General features: G+C 36.1%; 2 protein-coding genes across 5 annotated transcripts in view; one reads left to right on the top strand and one right to left on the bottom strand.

The window, feature by feature from the left end:
* LOC113057623 (PDZ and LIM domain protein 7-like) overlaps positions 1-16,173 on the bottom strand; it is a 35,725-nt gene extending 19,552 nt beyond the window's left edge. The window contains exons 1-3 of one of the 2 annotated variants that reach the window (XM_026225060.1): positions 16,024-16,173; positions 13,137-13,235; positions 3,490-3,641 (exon numbers count right to left, since the gene is read on the bottom strand). In XM_026225060.1, coding sequence (XP_026080845.1) covers positions 3,490-3,641; positions 13,137-13,235; positions 16,024-16,044 — 272 coding nt within the window. In that variant the 5' untranslated portion in view covers positions 16,045-16,173. Of the gene's footprint in view, positions 1-3,489; positions 3,642-13,136; positions 13,236-14,587; positions 14,743-16,023 lie in introns of those variants that run through there. The other variant, XM_026225061.1, reaches the window with a different exon arrangement.
* Positions 16,174-17,489: 1,316 nt separating this feature from the next.
* On the top strand, positions 17,490-22,646 carry LOC113057621 (clathrin light chain B-like). Of its 3 annotated transcripts, none has more exons than XM_026225056.1 (7): positions 17,490-17,575; positions 17,681-17,926; positions 19,041-19,090; positions 19,215-19,332; positions 19,792-19,903; positions 20,354-20,407; positions 21,199-22,646. In XM_026225056.1, exons 2-7 carry the CDS (start codon positions 17,746-17,748, stop codon positions 21,368-21,370), a joined length of 687 nt encoding a protein of 228 aa, XP_026080841.1. In that variant the 5' UTR covers positions 17,490-17,575; positions 17,681-17,745; the 3' UTR covers positions 21,371-22,646. The 3 variants fall into 3 exon arrangements, with proteins under 3 accessions (XP_026080841.1, XP_026080843.1, XP_026080842.1); XM_026225057.1 differs by having other exon boundaries at positions 17,545-17,575; positions 17,684-17,926; XM_026225058.1 differs by lacking the exon at positions 20,354-20,407 and having other exon boundaries at positions 17,491-17,575.
* Positions 22,647-22,695: the final 49 nt, after the last annotated feature.

The following is a 22,695-nucleotide window of genomic DNA, read 5'->3' as shown; positions in this document are numbered from 1 at the left end:
AAATCAATTGTGATTTCTAATTCAATTTAATTCTTTAGAACAAACATTGACTAAAGCACACAGATAGGGCAAACTAGGACCGTGTTCTAGAGCAGCGGTTCTCAATTCCAGTCCTCGCGCCCCACTGCTCTGCACGTATTGTGTGTCTCTCTTTGTTAACAAACCTGATTCAGATAATCAGCTTGTAAGAAGTGAGCTCCGTGCATGAACTGTGTTCCGATTGACATGGTCTCTACACAGTGTTTACTGCTCCCTGCTCCCCAAGCAGGGGAAATCTGTTGAAGTTTACTTCACTTTGGAACATTCATTCACAGATTTGCGTTGCAAAACGTCTATCTGCACACATGGAGAAGTGTGACATCATATACCTCTGTAAATCAATACAATTTAAATTCACGTCTCGCACACTTCAATGCACTGAATAGAACATATCCGTTCGCTTCGAACTGGGATCATGGCGGAATATCCTGTCTGAAGCAATAAGAGAAACGTACAAAAAAATACCGCTGTTCTAGAGCAACAAAGCCAAAAAAAGATTGTGTGCTTCAAAGAACCACTGCAAACCACAGTTGAAGAGGTTTCCCAAATGGCTATCAAATGCTATGTATACCAAAAAGGACACCACACTCTGTAATAAAAGTATATTGGGGAATAAATACAGACATGCTCAGACGTTTGTCTTCAAGCATGCCTTTCCATGGGACGCAAACACTGTAATTTATCTGTGATGGACAACAACAGAGAGACACACTGACATGTCTGACAACCAAAGCTCCCAAAACAATAGTCGAGACACTAGTTATCTATCAGCGTACTGGGCAAAGGGGTAATTATGAACTATGATAAACAGATGTTTCCACAGTTATGTCACAACAAACTCCACAAAAAATGACATCATCTAACCATTGGTGATAGGACTCATTAAGACACGCCCACTCTCATTCACACCTCCAATCAGCTCATTCGGTCTTCCAGCATTCCAAAGATGTGGCCTGTGACAGAGAGCGCTCTGAAGAATCTGGAGCATTTTCTGACCGAACCGACCACATTGAAGTCCTCCCTCATTCCAGAGGACATGACCTGACCATGCCCTTATATCAAAGCCAATTTCACTAAGATATGACCGGGTCATACTTCACCCCCAACAATCTATATAGGTTAAAAGGATGCATTTTGTGCAAGTTTTTATATGACTTTGTCTTGACACTTCTTCAGGAGATTTGCCAGTTCAAAGAGACAAAAGTTTTACATATAAACACTGGAGTCATGCATACTTATATGAGGCCTGTTTTATCAAGGGAGGTGTATTTCTCATAACTCAAGCATGTTTGTATCCCTCTTCACTTAAACAGGCCATTACTAACAGCTACAAGCGCTTACCTATGTGATGACATATAAACGATTCTCGCACACCCAAAAAAGGCAGAAAACCACTTTCATAACTGTGGTTTGGACCATTACACAGGCTCTTTGTCTTTTTGTGTTGATCACAGAGACGGCCTAATGACAGAGCAGGAAAGAGTGCATCTGTCACTCTGCAACTACACTCATCTTCCCCATTACTCATCTTTTAACCACAGACATTAGTCTTTTTCTATCAGTAGCTTAAATTCTGTCTGAGGGCAGTAAGGCCCATTTCAAACTTTCCTTTTTTGGACTCTTTCTGCAGTTTCCAAAAAGGAGTGCAATGTAAGCGGTTTCAGAATTGCGTCCCGAGGCATTGGAGGTTTCCCATCTCTGTGCTGAAAAGAGAAGGTCAGCTAAAGTCACAGAGCTACCACTCTCTCTCCAATTATCGGCTCTGCCTTTAGCCCAGGGTCGTCTGAGCCATTTTATTACGCCACACTTAAAGATTTTAAATACCTGCCTTAAAATCTGTCTGCACAAAAACAAGAGGCCTGGAGATCTAGAGGCCATTTAATTCTGCTTTGATGCCACACAAGGTACCATGCCAAGTTATCAGCACGATTGCTATGGCAACAAGTAAAAGACATTTTCATTTGGAGTCATGTTACTGCCTGTTAGATCAGCTCTCTAGACACAGTTTTGAGCCAAACTAATTTAAATTAAATAAGGAAATAAGGAACTGTTTAAAAGTCAATAAAACAATTTAAAAAAGACAATTAGTAGCTAAAATATCACAACAGTGAGACTGCCCAGTTTTTAAGTGCCCTTGGTTTTGAAGTATTTTTCCCATTCATTTTAAATTTCTGCATTTGGTAGATGTTTTGCCCACAGCAGACTTACATTGCAACAGTTTGTTGTTCCTTGACAATCGAACCTATTATCTTGGCATTGCTACTGCCATACTCTTCCAAACTAAGCTACTCTTTCTCCATTGGCATAAAAACAACCAACCAGCTCTGAGATTAATCATAACAGTTGATTTATAAAAAAAAAAAAATAATAATAAAAAAACATTCGAAAACAGTAGTACAATATAAACATTAAGTCATGATTAAGATTAAAATATTATTTCAAATGGATTTTATGTGCTTAAATTTATAGTTATTTTAGTATTTTTCATATATTATGGTATCATTAATATTTTTTTGCGTTTTAGATTAGGTTTTGGTAATTTTGTTTAATATTTCTATTTAGCTTTCATTTATTATTCTTATAACATGTATTCATATAACATTAATTCACTGATTTGTGCTGCGCAGCGTCTTTACACACGGACAAGTGTGACATCATATACTTTGGTAAATCAATACAATTTAAATTCACGTCAATCAATGCACTTTGATTGGAACATATACTTTCGCTTCGAACTGGAATCATGGCGGAATATCCTGTGATGTCCACTTCGCAGGGCACTTACATTAAAATAGAACAAACGTCTGAAGCGCTAAAAGAAACGTACAAAATGTGCAGAGCAGTGGGGCGTGAGGACTGGAATTGAGAACCGCTGGGTTAGGGTTAGGTTAGGGTTAAGGTTAGTCTAACCCTAATGAAACATTTCTAATTTTAGTTAACTTTTTAAGTTTAAGGTTTTTATCTGATATTTTTAGATTTTATTTAATTTCAATTAGAAAAATAAATAAATAAATCATTTTAGTTAACAAAAACAGAAAATGTATGGGATTTTTACTTCTGGGCTGGCTGTTGCTCTCTAAATGACATTAGCAGGAGTACCAAAATACTATTAACTGTACAAAAATACTATTAATCTAATAACTAAAGTAAATTGTGTCAGAGAAGTCTTGTTTCTTTCAAAGCCCAGAAATCTGCTCCAAGGCTCTTTGATGCTATCACAATTGTAAATGTCTGAGTATCTTTGTTTTGCTGTTTATAATGTACCAACTGTTATAAAAATCACTGTATGTTTTTCAAGACTGTAATAAAAGGGTTAACAATGATGTATTAACCAGAGAACCCAATTTCCTGTAAAGACATCCTTTCTCCCCTCATGTGATACTGAAACTGTAAGGAGCTGATGAAAGACGATGAGTAAGTGTGTGTGTGTGTGTGTGTGTGTGTGTGTACCTGCTCAAAGTGAGAGCGAGGGAGTCGGTTGCGGCTCTGATCTTGTTCTGTGCCTCCACATGGGTCATCTCCTCTGCATTGGCATCAGAGATGGACACCAACCAATCTCCAACACCCACTCCGGCCTGGGCCGCCTTACCGCCTGGGGTCAGCTAAAACAGCCACAGAAAACAAACATTAGTCAGTCTGTATGTAATGAAATGTCATGAGATGACTAACTACAAACATTTCAAACACAACATGATTACTGATTATATTCCCAGTTTCTGGCCAAATCAGAATTTGTCATTTTAACATATGTATGAGAAACCTACTAAAGAAATAAATTCTAATGAAAACCGAAAATATAAAAATAAAAGCTAATTTATTTTAAATATTAATCAAAACCATATTAGCATATAAATGAACGCTGGTAGCATTGTGCAGAGCAAGTTATTAAAGTTTAATACATAAAGTTAGCTTAATTCTTCTTCTAACCCAAGTATTAACTATAGCAATAGAGATGGATCAGCACCACTAATATGAATCTCCAAAAGAAATAAACTAATTTATCTGATATCTAAAAGCAGCTGAATTTATTATAATTTGACCTAGATTCTGAATCCTGACCCAGATTCTGCTTATGTAGGCCACCAGCAAATGAGAAGATGGAACATTTCTCTGAACCTGCTAACCTGCTCTGTCAAGTCCTTTGTCACTATATAATCAAGAAAAGAACATTACTTTACAAGAATTCAAAAACTCTTTAGTTGCATCAGCTTAAGTTAATGACAAGCATTAGATTTAAAAGCAATATCAACTAAAAATGGATATTAGCCAACCAAACCTGATGCGGAGCTATTCAACTATTCAAATCCATCTAAAGCCACTGCAGTGAAACAAAGTAGAACCTTCCAATCAATCAAACCCAACCGCTACAAGAATAGACACACCTGAGAGGAAGTCAAGTCTACAGCATGGACAAAGAACTCACTATGTAATTCTAAACACAATAAACCCTTCATCTTAAAAAAAGAAAAGCCAGTCTAAAATAATCCAGGACTTTGATGCAGCATCGACTTTTACAGTCTTACTGTGCTTCGTTTTCAGAGAAGACCGACTTGGCAATGAAATAAACCACAGCATTTAAATCACTCAGAAAAAAGCCTGAACCATTGTCCAAAAGGGAAAGTGAAGAGAATAGAGAATTATTCAAGAGCCGGTGTTACATGGAAATGAACATCCAAATTTTGGAATGTAGAAAATGGTTCTACTGCCGTCTCTGGACTCGGTGTACAATATGAAGGGGAAATTACATTCTGTGTGTCATGTCTAGGAACGCATGAGTCACATCCACATGTAGCCTATGTCATTGACTTCTGCTAAAGAAGCACAGAAGTCCCAAATTTAGGGTTATCGCTCGTTCACTATTAGAATAACAAAACCAAAATGTGAAATTCGGAGGCTTAGTCTGCCTTTTTCTAGGAAAATAACAGCAGTGACCGTTTCAGATTACTAAAGAGCAAAGTGTGAACAACTTGAATGACATACACAAGCCAGACCCAAGATCCTGCCAAACTGATCGGCCATAAAAACAAATCTGTGAACATTCTTTCCAAACCATGTGCGCTCTGCAGAATTTTTGGAGGAATTTTCTGACCTACTGCTGATCTGGCAAGCAGTTCTGCAAGACTTCCGTTGGCTATTAAACATTTATGAGGAAACTTTGCTCAAAACTCCCACAGAAATAGGAAAGTGCTGAGTCCCACACTAAAGCTAAAAGGTACACTTATGAGGTTTTCTTGACCCAAACAGGGAGAATGTCTGTCAGCATTCAGATTCATTTGAACTGCATCTGCTTTGTTTTCATATGGCCATCGATGGAGAAAGATGCTTAAAGAAACAGATGGTGTAGTTTTGACATCTACCAGCAGGGTTAACAAGACTATTAGAAACCTTGACCCTGTGGACTCCAACAGCATCACCACATTTGGCAACAAATAAAAGCAACTCAAAAAGCAAAATGCTGTGCATCATTAACAGCACTCAGTGTGTGTAATAACTTAATAAGACATTTGGTGGTAACACCCTAATGAGATCCAGCTTTTGCTGTTGGCATGCATCTGAATGCAATGCACATGGTCTATCCTCATGTCTATATAAAGCTGTACTCAGACCTTCAACATCTGCCCTGGACATTTCAGGCTCCCTATCCCTCCATTCTCCAAGTTCTACCACATTTCCTGTCTCGGCTGCCTGCTATTCACTTCAACAAACATTTACAAGTCTTCTCTGCTGAGCTCTAAATAGAAACCTGGAGTTGGACTGCACTAGGGGAAGAGAACAAAAGTTATTGTCCTCCTGCCTCTGAACTCAACAGCCCGTTTGAGACCATGCAAATATTTATGAAACATAAGAAGGATTGTGACGTCGAGAGGACATCATGAGGAAATGGCTGGGTCTGAATAACAAACCCGCAGAAAGTTCTCCACCAGGTGTAGCCCTCTGGGAAGCATACAGGAAACAGACCAGACCAAAAGAGGTGCTAAAGGCAGAGTTTAAACAGAAATCAACATTTTGTCAACATTGTTAGTCTTGAACCACTTCGAGAAAAAGCCTAATTGTAATTTTCCTGTTAAAAATTGTGATTTAAAAGGCATTTAAAAAGGTTTTCTATGCTTGTTTGTAGAGCTGCACAATTTGGCCAAAACTGTTGCAATTACATATCAATATTATAACAGTAATAATAATAATAAAACAAAATAAGGAATATAACTGTTGTAATCTTTCACTGTAAAAGAAGAATGATACAATAGTTTTATTATATTTATGACATTTATTATATTTGATTTATTATACAACTGAAAAAGCTTCTCACAAAAGTCTGGTCATAGATGCTTTTCAAAAGTTAAGGAAGATGGTTGGTGCATGTTGTTTTACAAAACTGTTATAAGCAACCCAAATTGAGCTGCCTGAACGTTTAAATTAAAAAAAAAGTAATAATAATAATAATAATAATAATAATAAACATGTCCTGCTTCACTCTTCACTCCATGCAGCCTTTGCAAATTGACAAGTCAAAATTGCAAATTCAGTAATATAGCCCTACATCATGTTATTTAAAAGAAAGAAAATACAAATAAAAGTAAGAAAAGCAGAATGTTGACACTGTTCTTTTACATTCAGTGGAAGCGAATAGAGAACAGGGAGCTTTAAGTTACAAAAAAAATACATAAAAAAAAAAAAACTTTGCATACTATTCACTTGCAATGAGAAAGAGCATTGCAATATCTTGCCTAACATCCATTTGTGGTCTATGGCAAAAAAAACAAAAAAAAACTATCACTTCAAAAGTAAACACAACATAGGCACAACAGAAAATAAATAAATAAATAAATGTAGAGACACAAAGGAGCAGGAGAGAAGACAAGGGAAATGTGTATGGTTGTGTATACAGATAAAGCTGATGGACACGACCACCTGTGTTCCTGGCTCAAGTTCAGAGCCCAGCTGTTCCTTGACTTGATTCTGGTGGCAGTAAAGAGCTGCGCTAAGACATTTTACAAGTCAAAGGGGGACGAGGTGAGAAATCTTAAACCTTCTGACATCAATATACAGGACAACACAAGAAAATAAACTTGTATAAACAGCTAAAAATTAGGAGGTTATCCATTTTAGATGTTTAAGACGGATGATATGGGTCACAATCAACAATAAAAAAAAATGTATAAGCATGTCTTGGATATCTGATGCTAAACAGTCTTTAAAATCATGGCCCGTTTACAATTTTCTTTCTTCCAGACACACAGTGGCCTGTCCTATTGTCCTCGATGTTGCTGAAAGTTCAAGTGGTGATCCTAAAGACCCCCTTGTACTGACCCTTAAAATCACTGCTGCATTTCACTTTCCATTTCCTTATGGGGGGCTGTAAGACTCTGAGCCTCTGTGCAATTGCGTCAGCTGAAACGAGTGAGCCATAAATATCTTGGATGTAAGAGCCAATCTTTAAACCAAACCGTCTTCAGAGGTCTCCTAGAGCAGCAACAGTCATACTAACAAGCCCCCCAAAAAACAAATATCTATAAAGACAAACTTGTTGTTTGGCCAGAAACTTTGGGAATATGATCAGTAATCGTGTTTTTTTTTTTTTTTTTTACTGCCAAAAGTGAAAATTATGTCATTGTTTACTCACTCCCATGTTTCAAAACTACACTCTTTTTTTTCTCTCCCTTGGGAAACAGTTCCTTTTTTTTTTAAGGAACTTCTTACAATGACTGTTCATGGTAACGAGCCATCAAGCTCAAAGCAAACAACAAACAATATATAATTTAATATATCATAACTTATCATTTACATATCATTTACTTGTGTGCTATATTCTGAGAGGAATGGACCAACATGTGACATGTCATTTAAAAAAAAAAAAAAATCTATGAACATCAATAAAATTTTAAGTGCCTGCAGTGAATTATTAAACTGACAACCAGTAATCTTGAAAACGCGGCACCGTCTCAGTCTCTGTCCGACACATGTGAAATAATAATAATGCTGAAGGTAAGGTACAATTCATATGTCTTCATTAAATAACTGATAAAGTAATTTAAACAAGTTTCTGTGAGACAATTGTTTCCACACCATGTGCTGCATGCGCTGAACTAAAGTAAAAGCACATTGTTTGCGGTAAATATGAACATGCATTGACACAAAAATTTAGTAATTACACCATAAATGCATATAATTATAGTCTACTGTGTTTCACAGCCAACACATAGGCTATGGCTTTTTGGCTTGGTTTACAGGAAAAGAGCACTTTTAAATAAACAAGGCAAATATTATAAAGTTCTTAAAATTCTTTATGAACCACAGGATTGCTTGCAATAAAGATTTAAATGCAAAAGAAAAGGCAGTAGATCTGTTTTAATTTATAATGTTTGTGATAATGTAAGAAAAGTCGTTTAAATGTTTTGCTCAATGCAAAAGTAAAAAGCATTTAATAATTGTTGAAAGACTGTATTACTGTACTGTGTAAAAAAAATAAAATAATAATCACAATGTTGAAAAAGCATTTTGAGTAACATTGTTTGGATTTAAAATCAAACTAATGGATAAATGTTGTTAACGTAGTGAACAGCCACAGATCAGGAGCAGACTCCTGTGTGAAACCACAGTCCATGCTGCTTCTGTACCACACATTGACTACTAAACTAAACACACATGGACTAATATATATGGAATTATATTTGCTTTAAAAAAAAAAATGTAACTTTATAAAACTGAACGTAACTTTTTCAGAAACTATCAAAAGTATGCCATTACAAAAGAAGAAAAACACAATGAATATTCATGGATTCTGAATGCATTGCCACAGATTTCACTTATGCTTCGCAGTTTTCTCATTTTGTTTTTTGACACAACCCTCTCGTGGGGGCGGGCTTAACAGTGATCTACTCTGATTGGATAGTGAGCATTTGATGGACAGGTCCTCTCTGAACTGGAAGTACAGACGAGACTCAATGGTGCACATATTGGAAAGATGAGCTCTCAGAAGAGACACGGAGCGGCATCATCTTCCTCCTTGTGAAGGACAATAATCACCCGCAAAAAAAAATAAAAAAAATGCGGCAATGCATTCAGAATCCACGATTAGCGAAAACGAATCTTTGAAAAACATTAACAAGGAATGAAGTATTTTTGAAGAGCCTGTTCAATGTGTGCAATGAATGGAGTTCATTTTTTTTCATTTTCATTATTTTTTTCTTCTTTTGTAATGGCATATTTTTGATAGTTTCTGAAAAAGTTACGTTCAGTTTTATAAAGTTACATTTTTTTTGAAGCAAATATAATTCCATAAAAATATCGGTATCGGTGAACGGATCAGCAGATCTTTCTGTGACTGGCCTCACAATATAATATAATATAATATAATATAATATAATATAATATAATATAATATAATATAATATAATATAATATAATTAATATAATATAATATAATATAATACACACACAAACGTTTAATACTTTTTTTCAAGGATGAATTAAATTGATCAAAAGTGACAGTAAAGATATGTCTAGTGTTCTGAAATATTTATATTTCAAACAAAAGCTGTTCTTATTAACTTTTTGTTCATCAAGAATCCAAAAATAAAATGGTTTCCACAAAAATATTAAACAATATAACCAATTACAGCATTAATAAAATAAAATAGGATCATCTTCAGCTTTGCATAACAGGAAAAAATTACATTTTAAAATATATTAAATTAAAAAACTTAATTTAAATTGTAATAATATTTCACAATATTACTGTTTTTGCATTTATTTATTTGTTTGCATTTTTGATCAACTACATGCAGCATTGAGTGTAAAAGACTTCTTTCTAAACCAAATCATTAGCATTTAAGGTCTGTTTTGCTTCAAGAAAAAATACTTTATACTCTTATATATTCAATAAATTGGATTAAGTCAGCTTTTAAGAGCACACTAGCATGTAGATGGCCTCAAAGCTAGAAGACATTGACTAAAAGCCACACAACTCTAAATTTAATTTGATGGTGTCTCTAACCTTCAGAATCATATGCACAAAGTAATACATGTCTAATAAGGGAGCAGACCAGCTTCAGTTCGGTTTAACGTCACCGAGCCGGAACCCCAGGGAGCAAAATCACAAAAGAAAAACTCAAACTGCGCTCTAATCTTCTAAAGATTACATCATATATAATTTTCTAATTGCAGTTGTGTTTAATTTCAGCTGAATGGCATGTTGCCTGCTAATGCAAACCAGATGGACATCCACTGACGCAAATACAAATCATAACATTTGTACACTGAAATGATTTCATAGCTAGTACACAAACATCCATCCTTCTCTTTGCATGTCATCTGTAGGTTTCACGTTGGTTTCAACATGAAAGTATTCCTTTGAGGTTCAAGAACCACGTCATCTGGTTTTGGGAATGATCGGAGACATTAATGGACAGTGGGTGCAAAAGTAGACAAAGGGCTGCTCTGTTGCCAGGAATAGGAAAGCAGTGTTAAAATCCCAGGAATGCTGAAGAAATGTGCCGATGTGTGCAATTAAAAGTGAACAGGAGAAGGAGGGGGTAGAAGAATAAAGGAAAATGGTCTGAGAAATATTAAGGCCAAACCAGTTTCCAAATGCCATCAGCTGATGAACTGAATTCCTACTTATAACATGGGAAAAACTCAATCGCTATTGCTGGGAGACTATATTAGGAGACTGGAGTGGGTTTTTTGAGCATTATGCAAATTCTAGGGTGTTACTTAATAAGCTTGGTCTCTCATTTAAAACGGCACTGTTCACCCAAAAATGAAAATTATATTTGTTGATCATATAAAGCAATCGTATCTCTTCACAATACTAGGATTAAACCTCTTGATTCATATGGGTTTGTTTTACAATGCCTTTGTTTTACAATGTTATTGTTACCTGGCCTTTAAATGGAGAAACACTTACATGAGGGTAATAACATGAGGACAAGTAAATTAAGATATTTTTGGGTGATTTACCCCTATCCATATGGGATGACAGTTCAGGTTTAGACAAAAACAAATAAATCCAATTGCTTTGAAAATAATAGCACCTTTCCTCTCCTCAACAGCTATCTTTCAGACCTGTATAGCACAATCAATGCAGGATGTTACATGACAAAGTTTAAAACACAAGATTAGTGGTTTGTTCAAATCCTTACCAAGCACAACTAATTATTATGTTTAACAGAAAAATGTTCAAGCAGTCTCTATAAATTAATAATAAATAATAAAGTGTTAAATTCCATCACTCTTCTGTTTGAATGGACCGGCCTAATGCGCCTAAGCCCATAAAACCTCACTCTTTATCATCTTTGTTCTCCAACTTAGGAGAAGGGGGGAAACAGACCACCTGTCTTCAAATTACTCCACTTTATAACCTGTGGACAGAGCATATCTTCATTACCTCATGACCCGTTTAGACCCAGCGTGATTTAACACTGCATAACTTGACATTTCAGCACAGTGAGAGAGCGTTGACTTTCTGCAAGCTGAATGAACCTCCGCCCTTCATATCTGACTAACAAATCACCTTTAACAGCATAGTATAATGAGAAACGACAGAACAAACACACCTAATGATTCACCTCCTGTCACGCTAATGACTCACTAATGTCACCCTGAACACAGGAAGCCGTCTGGCTCCAACATTCCTTTGAAAATTAATTTTCACGTCTGTCAAGAGGTTAGGGCGGCGGAGGAATGAAGTGTTATTTTATTGTGATGTGCCAAACCTACAACACGTTCCAGTGTAGGTCATGTGATTAGTATTAAAGGTAGTAAATGGTAATAACAAGCCAGTTTGGTGCTTAGAGTCATTTTGAGGCCAATGATCCATCTGAATGGACTTCTCTCTACTTTTAGCAATTTTCCATTTCTTTGAAGCAACGCAGAAGCGGTTCCTGCAGTTTCACTCAAAAATCAGAAGATAGCCTTCATTTTTTAAATGATAGGCATCATTTTTTGCCATGTTAGCTCTAGCGTGAGGAGATGCCGGTATCTGTTCAATCCTGACATTAAATAATTCTTCATAAACACAAGATCCTGCACTGCGCTTTATGAGAAGCTAAATTGGGTCAGGAATGACATGCACAGACAAGCTCCTCTATTGCATAACATCTGGCAGCAGCAAGCGGCTTTACGACCGGCTCTCACACTGACGGATGAAGTCACCATTTTGACTGAAGCGGACATTTAAGGGAACGTTAGTGCAAGTCATCAGCCCTCGACAGATGTCTGAGAGCTAAACAGATGTGCATGGCTCCAGGTTATAAATCTAGCTGATATTGTCTCCTTAATATTTGGAAGCTGATATTCACAAACCAATTTTAAAGCATTAAATGAGACATCCATTACCAAATGGCAAAGCTTTCAGGATGCTTTGAGAGTCACAATGTTTACAATGTGTACTTAGCCAACAAAATAGCTTGCTTGTGGTTGCCTTTGCATATTAATCTAAGATAGAAGAAAGTATTTTAATATGAAAATGTAATGGCAGCATCTTCATCCAAACCAAGGCCTTATGTTTTCATGTACATACAAAACGACCTTTAAGATTCACAACAGCACTAGCTACCAGAGCTTGTGTCTATACTTCAAACAACACTGCTCATATAAGGAATGGAAATTGGGCATCTGGACCTGATCTGTTCAATATGCTCCATTGGAGGTGCTATTAAGACAGGATTCAATGACCTTAAAGAGAGAACAATGCATGCTGGAAACTAAACAAAGCATAACATATCCTTGTGAGGAGACATCAGAATGGAGTACTGAAGCAGCCCTTTTCTTATGGGGTTGATATCAAGCGGTGACATGTTTCTGAAGGAATGCAAGTGTTGAAATAGATCTCACGAATCACCGAGCACACTCTTCTCATTAACTCTATTGCATTTCCTTATGAGGTGTGTTTGATGCCTTTCTGCGTGCAGAAAAACACCTCGAGTAAGTGATGGGTTCACATGATCTAAATTAAGTCTGCGAAATGCCTTGTTCATTTGTCAAACTGAAAAGGGAACAAATGAGATGAATACATAATTTATAAGCAGCCAACAGCTTAAGCTATAATCAAAACATGTCTAATACCCATCACTACATCCAAGATGGAGGTCACTTACTCTTGACACGGTCAGGGGCATGTTGAAGTCCTTGCCTCCCTGAAGCCGAAAACCCCAGGGAGCAGGTCCGTTGAGTGTTACACTATATGTATTCATGGCCTAAAGAGAGAACAAACACATAAGAAAGATTATAGTTTCATTACATCACAGTAATAATATTATAAGTGATTCAGCGCTCCTAACAAGGCTGAAACCAAAAATTCCAGACCCACGCACGTGAACCATGTCTGGTATGCTGTTGACGTCCATGAATTATACTCAACAAACCTTTTTTGGACTGGAAGATACATTGAACAATTATATAGTAGAACATTAAAAAATATATAAGATATTCAAATTTACCCTCATTCATACAGTACACTCACATAAAGCTATATAATATAGGTTCCATGGATGTTATATAATATATATATTAGAAACAATTCTAAATAATAATAATAATACAATTTTTGTTGTTGTTGGCATCTGTGGCTCCATGAAGAACCTTTAACATCCATGGAACCTTTCATTGCACACAAGAAAAACAAATAAAAATAGAACTCATCACTGAAAGTTTCTTTGGGGATACTATGGCACCACTGCGAAAACCCCCTTTTGGAACCTGTATTTTTAAGTGTACATGAAAACTAATTTCTGTGGTCTTTATTTAAAGTTGGATATCCAACTTTATTTGCATACATAAAGCACACTCACATATATTAAAGTGAACTACAGCAGACCTCAATTGCTTGATTGGTTATAGCATCACAAAATGTAAACTATATTATCGCCCAGCTCTAATCTGCTAAATGTGACTAGGCATGTAGATTTCTGTAAAGCTGGTTTAAAACTGTGTACTGAGAAAATAGCCATACCGTTAAACTTGACAATTGCAAGAAATTTTACAGGTTTTAATGCATTTGGCTCATTACTGAAACCATTTGAAAACACTTTTAATCCTGCGTGACCAATTGTTCCCGGTTAAACAGTATAGTGTTCATGGAGACATTTGAGAACCGGCTTATTTAAATTAATTATCAGATAGGTGACAGAAATAAGCACCTGTATATTTCCATTGCGTGGTGAACTGCAAATTACTGGTCAGTGATACACAATGAAAGTGCACATTATCTAGACTCTAGCAAATCTGTGAGTGAAAATGCAATACATTATGACAACCCAGAACATTTTAAAAGCCCAACATAGATTTATAGCACTCAGTGACTGTTCGAATGAAGCATACGCTCAATGACACACTTATGTGTAGTGACAACAGATTCATTTAACAACTAATGAGCCATTTATAATTTTGTCAAATAGTAGCATGCCATAAAACTGAAAGCCAAGGACAAGCAGAAACCCCCAAATCATGAAATTTCCCCCCTCCATGTGACTTGTGTTCCTCAAATTCCTGAGGCTATCCTATCCCACATGGAGTTTACCTGTTATAGGGTGGCGTGCCACACACATACCTTATGCCACGGGCCAAACTTGTCACCCAAACCTCCAAAAAACCAAGTGGAAATCTGGCACTGCGAGACAGCCTGACTTTCTCACCGCTGGCAAAGCTCAACTCCCTCCCCTCATTCTTTGTGACATGGGTTCGCTCCACGTCTCTCTTACTCCACAGGCTATATAAGGAATGTAAAACTACACCAAACTATTTCAGCCCAACACCCACGAGTCACGGAGAGGGGGAACAGAGGCCGAGAGAGGGAGGGAGGGAGGGAGGGAGGGAGGGAAGAGAAAACATCTACTACCTCAGATTCTCTGGCACTAGATGTAACATTTAAACCCATAAACTACTAGAAAAAGTCATCAGAAGGCAGGTTGGATGGGTTGAAAGCCAAATGAACATTTCTCTCAATGCGGAGACCATATGTTTCATGGTTGCACCCACAGTTGGGTATATGACAGCAATTTGAGAGTGCAGCAGAACTGTTTTGCCCTGCAGTAAAACTGCAATTGAGAATACATTACACATTCTGAATGGTCTTTTCACACTGCGCGAATAACATATGTTTTAGATGGCAAAACCATTACCACCCAAAGAAGGCGAGAGGACAAAACCACTGCTGTTGTCATACCCTGCAGTAAAACTGTTGAGAGGACACTGTACTCTCTCAAATGTCTCTTTTTCTGGTGCATTTCAATATTCAACTGACTACCTGCAATTTCATACAGTCCTTTGTTAATAATAATAATAATGCTAATAACTTTTAAAAATAACATTAATTCATAAGTCTGACATTTCATCTCCTAGGGTGAAAGCAAATAAACTATGCATAAACCATTTACGTGTTAAAGAAATAATTTCTATCAATGTGGGGGCAAGAATAAATCCTGCAATTTGCAATCTGCGTGCAACTCAGTACTGAGCAATAAACTACACATAAACTATAATAATTTGTATAAGTTTACTTTTTTCTTCAATAAGAGGACAATACAAAAGTCGAGACCTTTGATAGTTAGCAATAAAACCTGCAGTAAACTTGGATTTAACTCTGTAATCATGACATAACAAAACAAAAATAAAATTTTTAACAATAAAGTTCTTTAGAGAATCCATATTAGATGCAAAACCACATTAAAATGTAAACTAATGTATTGCTGCTAATGGCCTGTTAGAAAAAGTCCCAAAGTAACCAACGCATTCAAATGAAATGACTGTATCAACATGTCGCATTATATCAGAGAGACAAATTATAGCAATCTTAATTAATTCATAAATCAAATACGCACAGCTCAAACTGATGCAGAAGTCTGCCATCGTAACCGGTTATACTTATAACCTTCTGTAATACTTCTCATTAGAGAGACTATGTAACCTAGAAACGTGATACAATCTTCTTCACAGCTCGGTTGCAGCCAGTACATCCAGAAAGAAGTTTGGAAGCAGTGCGTTTACCTCTTTCTGATCGGCAGACATCGCAGCCTTCTGTATTCTCTGATGGGCTGCTACACGGAGATCAAGTAAACTTCACAACTTTCTGGACTTGGGCGTCAGGTCGCGCGCAGAAGCCGCAGGTTTTCCCTGTTGGATTTCTTTTAGTAGGACTCTGATTATACGTCATGCGTCACGTGCTCGGTGGGCGCGCCCCCGTGGCCAGAATTGCATATGTTCTATGATGTGTTTGAGTTTGTATATAAATTCAAATAGAGTCTATGACCCTCCAGCAGGCACACGTCTTTGTTGAATACAGCCACAGTTGTTTTTGTTTTTGTTTGTTTGTTTGTTTGTTTTTTTAGTTTTGACTTTTATTTTATTTACTCCAATAATTTATATCAAATATGTATTTTTAGCAAAATATTGATTTTTTTTTATTTTCCAAGAATAATTTGGTGTTTGTGAAATTCTTGAATGTATTTGTTTGTTTATATTTCAGTGGGATAGTATTATATTGTTATATTTTCTAAAGATTAATTCTTAAGAAATAGAAGAAAAAAAATATGGCAACACTGTACTGCAATGGACAATGGTTATATATATATATATATAATTTAAAACCGTTATTTATTTTTTATATAAAATTATGAGTTTCTTTTCTATTTAAATACTTTATTTTTGTTTTAGAAATTGCTCGATTTATATACTTGGAACTCATACAAACCAAAAATATGTCCACCCCTATCATTTTGCCTTCCCTGAAGGCTAACTCAACATAAATCTCATCAAATGGAAAAGCTAACTCTGCACTCTTCCTATTGACTTTCCATTACATATTGCTCTATTTATTTTCTGAAAAGAAGAAAACATTTTGTTATTTATACATAAATACAACTATACTACACTAAACACTTCAAATAAATAAAAAACTGCAGTCGTATTATTGATGCTAAATAAATTCCATTGAGGAAATACATCACTACAATTAAACCCTTTTTTTCAGTATGTGTTTCCATACTGAAACGTGGATATTGTCTCAATTTACAGTAAAACTATGTTAGACAAAATTAAGTTGTTTATAAAGAAAAGATCTAATTTTCTTAACAAAGATGCTGCAAAAATTATACTTGAGAATGTTTAGAAATTAGGTTAATAGAGCAATTTCTGGAGCACTTCAGCAGGTTTCTTCCATTTGATGGTGACAGTGGGGAAAAAAGAGTTTTGAACGGACATTCAAATGTCAAGTGTCCTTTTTCCATAATAACAATAACACATTTGTATAAATTAATTATTGCCATATGGCAAGTCCATACCATAAAGGGTTAAAGATCATTTTTATAACAAATAGCTTCCATAAACATTTTTAAAGATGAAAAAAGGTAAACAAACCATCGCATCACAGTAAATCAAACGCATTGAATCGAAGTCTGCATTTCGTACTGTCTCCAGCAGATGGCGACAAAGCACCACAAATCTACTGCGCGTTCATATTATTGTTACAGAAATTTTCCCAGCCCTCCCAACAAGAGCTGCGTGTCATTGAAGTCACAGCCAACCTGCTGCCATAAAAAAAGTAAAAACCATTGTACATACTTTTACAACGCACAGATCTGTCTATGTTTGACCTTTAACAACTAATGTAAGTTAATTTTTCCTTTAAACACTCCAAACTCGCTTGAAGAACAAAACAGCTGGAGGGTTTTAGTGCAGCTTTACACGGAAGCCGGTGTTACTTTGTTAAACATGGCTGACGACTTTGGCTTTTTGGCCTCCGACAACGGAGTTCATGCAGTAGAAGATCCGGCCGCGGCGTTTCTGGCCCAGCAGGAGAGTGAGATCGCCGTGATCGAGAACGACAGCTCCGGATTCGGTGCTCTGGAGGACGGCGGACCTCCGCCCGCGAACACGTACACAGCGTTCGGAGGTAACTGTGTCACGCTGGCCTGCTTGCTTGCACTTCAACATTATTATCATGATACGCTTTTTTATTATATTATTATACGAGTATATGACTCTTCACGTTTTTATTTAGCGTAAACGTAATGTGAAATCTTATTACAGTATCCCTCTTACCTATAAGTGCCAGTAGTACCATATTTTGGACATACCATTGTATTCTTGGAGTACAATGAGTGTCATATCACTTTTTGGTTTTTGACAATAACTTTAAAAAAAAATAATAATAATACCTTGGCAGTGATGAATTTATTTATCGATATTTATAAGTGCAGAATCCCATAATATATACCCAAAACATATTATATTATATTATATCATATTATATGATATCATATTATATTATTTGAAGGTACCACAGCAATACCACTGCATAGTGCACATTAATTCAACGACCTACAACAAAAACATCCACAATTACAAGTTTACAAAATAATAACAACTATATTTGTTGTTTGCTCATATTAATCATTATTATTTATAATAACAATTTAGCAAAGATGCTCTAATATGAATTGTGTGAGAAGTGATCCACAAGCATAATCGTCATCATCATCATCATCATCAAAATTCTCCATAAGCTGACAGTTGTGGAGAGAGATTATTTATGATTGACAACCACCACGGAGACTCTGATATATATATATTTGGATATTTGAGATTTATTTAGTGAATAAAGGGAACTCCAAACTAATGCGCACCAAATCAAGTTTTCTGGTCGAAGTTTTTCAGTAGTCTAACATGACATGTTCAGCTTTAACGCTGGAGTTAAAGTCACACCTGTCACATTATCAAGTTAAGACAAGCAAGCAAACTGGAAAAGCGCACTAGCAAAGGCTATCTGTGAATAACAAGAGAGTAGAGACATTCAAGGTTGCTGAACTAACCAATTGGAAAAGTGAGCACACCAGCGCACCTGCAGACTAGATCCAGAAATCGTGAGAGAGCTCTTTACATACTCACGGTCCAACAAGGTGTGCTGCATTCCACTGATGCTTGTCAGGTTTCTATAGTCAACGTAGCATAGAAACTGTTGCCCAACAAGTGCTTAAACTCATGTTGTTTCTTCTACTTGAGCGCAGGTGATTTTGGAGAAGCACCAGCTACTGCTTTAAACGGAGATATGTTTCAAGTGAGTGTGGTTAGAAAAGCAACAGATCTTGTCGTATTAAATGCTCTTGTTTGGTGTACTACAACACAGCTGGCAATTTTGTCAGGAACGGACGTTGTTAACGTTACAACACTTGTAACATTAGGAAACCAACGGCTCAACTGACAGCTACTCCGCCATTGCTCAAGTCGACATACAGAGACAAGAACCTGAAAGCCTGCGCAAATGGAGGGAGGAACAAAAGGCTCGGCTGGAGGAATTAGGTACTGAATAATTATAAATAACTGTCTGTAGGAAACTGTGCTTTTTGTGTTTGTGTATCACAAACAGGATAGACTGCCAAGTTCAATTAAGACAATTATTTGGCTTCAATATCAGAATATAAACTTTATTTATTTAAAACCAGACAATTAATAGTGCTTTTGACAAATATGTTTAAAGTCATCCAGTTTATTCCACTAAAAGCTGGTCTCTCATAACAGTAGCCAACATTAACAAAATGTCACAAATAAGAAAAGGTACGCTTCAATGGAAAAACAGTTAAAAGTCTTTATTCAAGTAGCTGATTTATAATAGGAATGTGAATGAAAAAAAAAAATGTATTATCTCACATATGAGGATACATCTTGCTTGATTGCTTATTGTTTATTTATTATTTAAAAAGAAAGAAATTTAGCAATTTGTGTGTTGTGTATGAACTTTGTCTGTTTTCCGATGTGCAGATGCAGCTTCTACAGCAGCTGAGGCTGTGTGGAGGGAGAAGGCCCGGAAGGAACTGGAAGACTGGCATGTACACCAGAGTGAACAGATGGAGAAGAATAAAGCCAACAACAGGTAACATCCAGGCTTCATTGATCGAGCTCTATGTGTTTGTTAGGGAAAATTAGGATGCAGACAGCTGTGAACCACCAGTCCGTTCGAGAAAAGACTTGTTATGGAGAACTAAAAAAAAAGAATAATAATAATAATTACAGTATAGTCTGTGTGTGTATTTATAGCAGAGAGATACAAAGGCACATGTCAAGTTAAATAATCAGTAAAGGAATGTTTAATTGCGGGTTAAGCTCTTAAAAACTGTAGACTTCTTCCTCAGAAACAAAAGTCTTATTTAAAGTAATGCACTTACAATTCGTGGGAGTCTTCTTGGTGTCATGAAAAAGTATTTGATGTACAGCTTGTGTGAGACTGACTTTCTTCTTATGTATCTCTCTCTTTTACTCTCCGGCTCCCATTTTTCTCTTCCTTTCATTTCTCTTCTTTTCGTCCTGCCTGTTTGTGCATTAGGATCGCTGATAAGACTTTCTACAAACAGCCCAACTCTGATGCCGTAGACTTTGTGTATGTTTAATGCAAATCAGTGAAATTGCACGTTCTTGCACTCAGTTTCTTGCTTGCATCACATAAACATTCATTCAAAAGTTTGAGGTCAGTACGATTTTTTCAAAAGGAAAGTCCCCTATGCTCTCCAGGGCTGCATTTGTTTGATTAAAATATATTTATATATACAATTTAAAATAACTGTTTTCTGTTTCAGAAATCATTCTAATATGCTGCTCAAGAAACATTTTTTATTTCAGAAATTGTGATGCATATTTTTTGGATTATTTTATGTTTATAAAGTTCAAAAGAACTGCATTTATTTTAAATAAAAATAATAATTTACAATCGATCTACTGAATGCATCTGTACTGAATAAATGTATCAATATCTTTACAAATCTTGAACAGTAGTGTAATCACACACAGGTTTGATTTCTCACTCCATTTAGAGATTGACCAATAATTTGTTCCACCAACATTTTTAACATTAATCAAACTTTCTACTTACTTTCTTGTTAACAGGTCTATAACTTCCACTTTTCATTCTCTAGTGAGGAACACTTGACTTAGCACACCTACCCAAAAAGATGAAATATTAAGATCAAATATCTTCTGATTGGCTGTTATTGTCAGTTTCACATTCAGTAAGTTTAGACCTGGTTAGGACAGAATATAATCTCTATTATTGGATGTAGAAAATAATGTTGGTCGATCTCTAATTTCATTTGAGATGATGATAAGTGACACAGCTCTTACCTGAGCATCTGTGAAGTGCTGGTTCTCATGATTCTCTCCTATCTGTCCATGTAGAGTGTCAGAGGAGGCCTTCCTCAAGGAGTGCGATGATGACAGTCCTGGAACAGAATGGGACAAGGTGGCCCGTCTATGCGACTTCAACCCCAAAACCAGTCGTCAGACTAAAGACGTGTCTCGGATGCGCTCCGTTCTCATTTCTCTAAAACAGGCGCCTCTGCTTCGCTAACATAACTCCCTCTTGGATTCCCCAGGCTCTCTTTCTTGTTCCCTCTGGCACTTTATTTTAGTGAGGCTTTTGTGGTTTTAAAAAGGGTCAATGAATGTGTATGCTTCACTGTATTTAAACTTCCTATTTAAGTACCCTGGTGTTTTGCAATGTCAGAAGACTTTGGCTGTTTCATATGTTGAAGAACATAAGTGTGCCTCGATCATCTTAATACAAATCAAGTTTTTCTCTTAATCCCAATATACATGAAAGGCAGCAGATTAGTAAGTAAAAGTATTTTGGTTAGCTTAGGAGTTATTTTCATGATTGTCGTGTTATTTGCAGGATTTGACAGGATAACTTCACTGGAACCAGTATATGTCTTTATTGCCTTGTAAAACAGGAAATGGAAGTGTTGGGTTACAGTCTACACAGGGACAGTTTAGTTACCATCTCTCACCCGATATAGTATTTTTTTTCCCCCTACCATTTATTTGTCTTCTTAAATTGAATGTTGTGTTGTAATCAGTATCTGGGTTTTGGCATTATCTGGTTTTGTTGATTTTCTGTTCACTGCCAAGAGGGAAGTTACATTTCTGAGCTTGCTAAGGATCTTGTTTTTATTCCAGCTCACTTTTCATTATTCAAATAGTTGAGTGCATAATTTAATTCAATGTGCATGTTGCCCATAAAAGCTTCTGGTATACTACAAATAAATCTTTTACAGGAGAATTACTCCGATTTAACCTGCTAATATACCACTGCAAAGAAATCATTCATGGCACATTGCATAGCGGTTAATGTTTTCTGTTATGTTACTATATACATAAGGGACTAATAATAAGAAGTTTGAACCATGTGCTTGAGTTTGTAACTGTGGCCTCGGTCTACAGCAATGAATCCTGTGCCTAAACTTTGTCTCACTGAGACATTTACTGTCTATCTGTAGGCCTACATCTTTCAAAGCTGCCAAAAGTGCTAGAAATAAAACGTAGCACAGTAAGATAATGCAGGTAGTTGTATTTTTACTTAAAAATGCTGCGATTTAAACATGTACTGCTTTTTGAAGTCCATATGAATTTGTAATCCATCTTGTTGCTTCACAGAACACATATACATGTTACAGATTATTTGAATAAGTGAGGAGGCCTTCTTTCTATTGAAAATTGAATTTGTGTTGGCTTTTAAGATTAAAACTTTAGTTGCATTATATTAGAACAAATGATGGTTACTAGCCAAAGAAACCTACTGTATGTTTTTGACTGCTTCAAATAAACTTTGGGTTCTAATTCAACAATCTAGTGAAAATTCATTTGTTGTTTAAATTTGGCTGGATCTCTTAGCCT

This window comes from Carassius auratus, chromosome 39 (genome assembly GCF_003368295.1).
Source record: "Carassius auratus strain Wakin chromosome 39, ASM336829v1, whole genome shotgun sequence".
Taxonomy (NCBI): domain Eukaryota; kingdom Metazoa; phylum Chordata; class Actinopteri; order Cypriniformes; family Cyprinidae; genus Carassius; species Carassius auratus.
Note: the sequence above shows the minus strand (reverse complement) of the source record. Positions and strands in the feature narration are given on the sequence as shown.

What these genes read in the sequence shown, in the direction of transcription:
- LOC113057621 (XM_026225056.1), top strand. Translation starts at nt 17,746, where the DNA reads ATGGCTGACGACTTTGGCTTTTTGGCCTCCGACAACGGAGTTCATGCA. An exon ending in CACGTACACAGCGTTCGGAG is followed by an intron (nt 17,927 to 19,040) that starts GTAACTGTGTCA and finishes ACTTGAGCGCAG; the next exon opens with GTGATTTTGGAGAAGCACCA. An exon ending in GGCTCGGCTGGAGGAATTAG is followed by an intron (nt 19,333 to 19,791) that starts GTACTGAATAAT and finishes TCCGATGTGCAG; the next exon opens with ATGCAGCTTCTACAGCAGCT.